This window comes from Vollenhovia emeryi, unplaced genomic scaffold (assembly GCF_000949405.1).
Source record: "Vollenhovia emeryi isolate VEMERY1.0 unplaced genomic scaffold, V.emery_V1.0 DF939316.1, whole genome shotgun sequence".
In the NCBI taxonomy this organism is placed as follows: Eukaryota; Metazoa; Arthropoda; class Insecta; order Hymenoptera; family Formicidae; genus Vollenhovia; species Vollenhovia emeryi.
In genome coordinates this window covers 163,426-168,454 of record NW_011967050.1, presented here as the reverse complement: position 1 = coordinate 168,454, position 5,029 = coordinate 163,426, and the positions used below count along the sequence as shown (strand labels likewise).

At 33.1% G+C, this 5,029-nt stretch overlaps 1 protein-coding gene across 3 annotated transcripts; it reads right to left on the bottom strand.

The window, feature by feature from the left end:
* Nucleotides 1-1,331: 1,331 nt before the first annotated feature.
* LOC105558739 (zinc finger protein 624-like) lies at nt 1,332-4,786 on the bottom strand. 3 transcript variants are annotated; one of them, XM_012006606.1, is made up of 8 exons: nt 4,703-4,786; nt 4,318-4,524; nt 2,989-4,242; nt 2,530-2,634; nt 2,303-2,464; nt 1,945-2,198; nt 1,753-1,833; nt 1,332-1,659 (listed from the first exon to the last, which is right to left on the bottom strand). In XM_012006606.1, the coding sequence occupies exons 2-8, from the start codon at nt 4,477-4,479 to the stop codon at nt 1,422-1,424; spliced, it is 2,256 nt and encodes a 751-aa protein (XP_011861996.1). In that variant the 5' UTR covers nt 4,480-4,524; nt 4,703-4,786; the 3' UTR covers nt 1,332-1,421. The 3 variants fall into 3 exon arrangements, with proteins under 3 accessions (XP_011861996.1, XP_011861999.1, XP_011861997.1); XM_012006609.1 differs by having other exon boundaries at nt 4,318-4,499; XM_012006607.1 differs by having other exon boundaries at nt 4,318-4,548; nt 4,703-4,782.
* Between the last annotated feature and the right edge of the window lie 243 nt (nt 4,787-5,029).

The following is a 5,029-nucleotide window of genomic DNA, read 5'->3' as shown; positions in this document are numbered from 1 at the left end:
ACATCAGACGTACTTTATTAGCCACTAGTAAATTTTTCGTAATATTTTTATTTGTATCAATTTTTATGATTTATGAATTTACTTTCTATTTGTCTCATATACCAAAGTTATTGCATAAATAATTTTACTGTATTAATACAATATTATGAATATAGAATGTTTTGCTTTTATTCCTTCAAAAATTTATATATGAAAAACGGACAGTAACTAAAAATTTGAAACTGACTAAAATCCGTGCTAATAAAGTATATCTTGTTTTGTTAATACTTTTAGTGCCAAGCTTATTTAATTGACCTTAATAAATCTAAAATATAATTTTAATATTTTTATAATTTTTTAGTAACATTTACATAATTTCTTTAATGTCGCAAATATTTAGCAAAAATATTTTTAAGCAGATAAGTTTAACCCTTTGCACTCCGAATTATATTTCATCTATTGGTAAGACTTGAAAAAATGTCGAGTGAGACACTCGACAAAGGAGCTCCTGAGATAAAAACTGATGTCAAGTCACACTCGACATAGGAGTGCAAAGGGTTAATAAATAAATCACAATTCACTCACGAATGGATATGGTCTTTGCGGAAAATTTTGCATTATTAGGTGTGGATGACGTGGCACTCAAAGTGTTAACATATAAATAAGTAAATTTGTATGAATTTATATTTAAAAGAATATAATTTTACAAAGAAATAGACGTAGACATATATCGAAGTTAACATAACAAGATCCAAATAAAAATTCGTGACATTGTATACAGTAATTTTCTAAAATTACTACATTTATCATATCTTTTTTAAGTTAATAAGACTTTCATAACTTGAAAAGGTCATAAGTCAAAAATGTTTTATATGTGCAGACTGAAAACGGTAAATATTTACCCTTGGCACCCACCAATCGACTTCCGTTTGGCCTTGATCACTAAGGAGGTCAAGGTCATTGCCCAATCACGTCGCTCATTGTTTATTAAAAAGTTATGAAGAAAAGAAGTTTCATAAATGCTATTTGCGACTTTCCAGCGAGATCTACTTGACACCTCAGACATGGTTTGGGTAGGGTCATATCTTAACGAAGTGGAGCCATCCCGAAGGGGGGACGGAACATACTGTCTCCACCTATATCTGGTGAGGGAGAGGGGTGACTTATATGTGGACGGAAAAATGTATGCGTACAATCATTCTCTGTATACAAAGCAAACTTATTTCCATCATCGTACGATTCCGCGTGGATCATTCAAACTTTCCAGTGGTAGAGAACTACATAGCATTTATAAAACTTCTTTTCTCCATGATTTTTTAACGAACAATGAGCGACGGGATTGAGCAATCGATTGGCGGGTGCTAAGTAAGAATAAATATTTACCTACTGTATACCAGTAGAGAAATTTTGTAATTTTCATGCTCTTTTAGTTCATGTATCTTTTACAGGTTTGTCTTTTCCGAGAGGTGTCGCCGCGCTCGGTGCCGTTTCATATCACCCTTTTGCGTGAAACTTAACGAGCACACGTCGCATTTAAAAGGCCGTATTCCGCTGTGGATACGTTTGTGAATAGCCAGGTGAGAACTCCTCAGAAACTTCTTTTCACATATATTACACTGATATTTACGAGCCTCCACAGGCAAGTGCGTCGCAATGTGAACAATTAAATTTTGTTTGTAACTGTTAACATAAAGAAAAATATCATGTGATAATCTTACGCATGTATATTTTATACGTATATATTTATTTACTTGATAATAATTCTAATTTTACCTGAAGCACTTTCCACAATGTTCACATACAAAGGTTCCTTTCTGATGACGCTGTATATGAGTCCATCTGGAGATGTAACTTCTAAAGGAGTTTTAATAGAATTAGAATTAAAATAAAATATAAAAACGAAAGAACATATCAGTCTTGTAAGAAAGTAGCAAAGTGAACAAATAAATAAGCAAATGTTTTTACCGGAAGGGCCGATGACATATCGGACAGCTATACGGCATTTCTCCAGTATGAATTCTCTCGTGATTCATCAACGATTGATGGGTACTGAGCTTCTTGCCGCAGAATTTGCAGATGTAATCTCTTTTCGCGCGGCGTTTGTCGGACAACTTCAAACCGTGTATCTCTCGTACATGTTTTATTAGATCCAAGCGTTTTTTAAAAACTGCGTTACAGTGATCGCATTTATTCTCGAAGTGAATTTTACAGTGTACCTTCTGAAAGTTATACATTACAATTACGTTAGAAATACGCTTTCTATTTGAGGCACTAGATATCTGACTAGATACTGCTTTTTGTTACAAGTCTTCAACAGACTCACCATATTATGCAAACGTACAAAAGAACGTCCACAGATATTACACTGATGAGGCTTAATGTTCTGATGAATGGACAGCTGGTGTTCCCTTAATCGAAACTTATCCCTGAACGGTCGGTTGCAAACATCACATCGGAATTTATCCCAACATTCTGGATCGTGCACCTGCAAGCAATCTATAAATGTATTCCAACTGTTAATGCATCTCTAGATGCACGATATACACATACGTTTCTATGTTTTTCATAAAATTCCTTGTCGACAAATATTTTAGGACAAGCAACGCATTTATATACAGTCACAGTCGGATCACTAAACATCTCCCATTTGTGTTTCTGAAAGTTATACGTAAGGACATGATATAACACATTTTTTCTATTATATAATTTTTAATAGACAAATATTTTTCGCAATAAATTCTTTAAATAAAATTTGTATTTGCATGAAAAACTAAAATCGTTTATCGATCTAAGGTATATGAATTCACTGTTCCAAGTATAGGACTTGAAGTATAATTATAACAATTTGGCGCGCAGTTTACCGAGTTTGTAAAAGTATACCAAATTTACATAGAATTATTAGACTGCAGATTAATTTTTGATCAGAAATAGTATATTGCAGTCATTGGTGTTTAATTGGATTCATATCGGTCTTCTTTTACTTGTTCACTTAAAATTGTTAATAGTTACCCTTAAATGGCGTATCAGTTTGAGACGTGTCGAGAAAACTGTGTTGCAATATTTGCAACATTTGTCGACCATTTTGGAACACTTATTTTCATTGTGATTCTGCCAATGCCAGCCGTGTGTAAAGAATTGTCCGCATTTATCACACGTATACTTTAACTGCGTCTTTTTGTACATATTGTGCTTTTCACGTTTATGAAGAAATAGATTGTATACAGACGAACATTCTGTAGAGCATATTGTACAAGCCATAACTCTCTCCTCATGTATCTTATTATGGGCCTCGAAATGTCGCTCGTCTCCAAAGCGGATCTTGCAAGAATCACAAAACAATTGATCTTTCTTTTGCTGAGGTGTTTTGAGTGATAGCCAAACTCTTTTATGCTGAGTTGTTTTGAGTGGTAGCCAAACTCTTTTTTGCTCTTTTACGACTTTGTTCAAATCAGACCTGCGATTAGTTCGTTTCATCGAGGCCTGTGTCAGATTGCAATTATTTTTTATTTCAAGAATATCATTTCTGAAATCCATCTCAAAGTTAATTGATCCTGCTATTTCGTTATTCTTCATGGTAACAACTTGTTCGTAACTGTTTTCATTAATAATCTCTTGCTCCATTTTCGGATTATTCTGAATATTCTCAACTATCATCTCTTGTTCATTACTCTCATCATTCTGAACACTGTTGTCATGTATCACTTCCGTTTTAATCTGGTTATAATGGATATTCTCACTTGTGTGTATAATGTCCTGCTGGTCGTTCTGATTATTCTCAACACTCTTTTCAGTATTGTCTTGTTTATTCTGATCGATAGTGTATTGACGAATATTGCATATTGCGACATTACTATTATGTTTCGATGCTTTGTGCACTATTAGCTTATTAAATTCGTTAAAACTGTTATCGCAGAGATGACATCTCCACTTGAAAAAATGAAATTGTTCCATGTGGTCATCAAATGTGTCTAGATTTTGAAAATCCAAGTTGCACATGTCACATTTGACAGGGCCGATGATAGCTCGTCTCTTGAGTTCTTTTATTGATGGTGGTCTGATATTTGTTACATTAGATATTTTTAGTTCCTCGCAAGGTGCTACGACATTTCTGTCTGTAAAGATAGCATTTTTCTGTTCTTCATCCAATTGCATTCGTAGACGTTTATCTGCCTCTACTGCAGTAAGAATCAGCTCATAACTAGTATTCAAGTAATTTAGGCAATGTCCACATACATTGGAAGGTAAATTGTCATTTGGAAAAATCTGGAAACATGAAGAAAACAATACTATTATTATATATTATATGATAAATTTACCAGTTTACAATTCTTAACTTACAATGATCGGTAAACATCTACTTATTTTTTCCGAAATATAATTATCCTTGTCCTCAAATATTGGAATATAGTGCGAAGACTTTTCTCCACACAAACGGCATACTTGGAGTTTCTTGTGGGAAACATTTACAATGTTGGCGAATTGATCTACTTTACTATTCATCTTGTCTCTGCTTGACAAATCTGCTTGACAAAATCAACACATCCTCTGTTCACCAAACAAATATTATTACTGTGATAGAAAATAAATAAGAGCAACATCAGATATAATTTTATTTTATTCTTATAAGTTATATGTGAAATGCAAATTATATTTCTAAATACCGTTTAATAAATATGTTAAGTTATCTATCATAACATAAGAAATTTGAGTGACTCACAGTTACCTTATATATATTACTACGTCGCTCAATGTCCTTAAGCTCTAACATATCTGTTTTCAGATGCAGTTTCACGATTTCTCGCCATATGTCTATCCTTTGCTCGTCATTATCGATACCAATCCACCTCAGGCTATTCTCATTTATTCTCAACAAAGTTTTTCCTGTAACGTCGTGCTTAAAAGATACAAAAAATTTTTACTTGGAACTAATGTATTCTCATTGATAAAAAATGGTTAATCCGCAGTGTAACGCCATCCTCTTTGATTTTTGCAATTTTTATTACAGAATGTCTATTTTTATACATGAAATAAATTTTGTTAATTAAAGTTG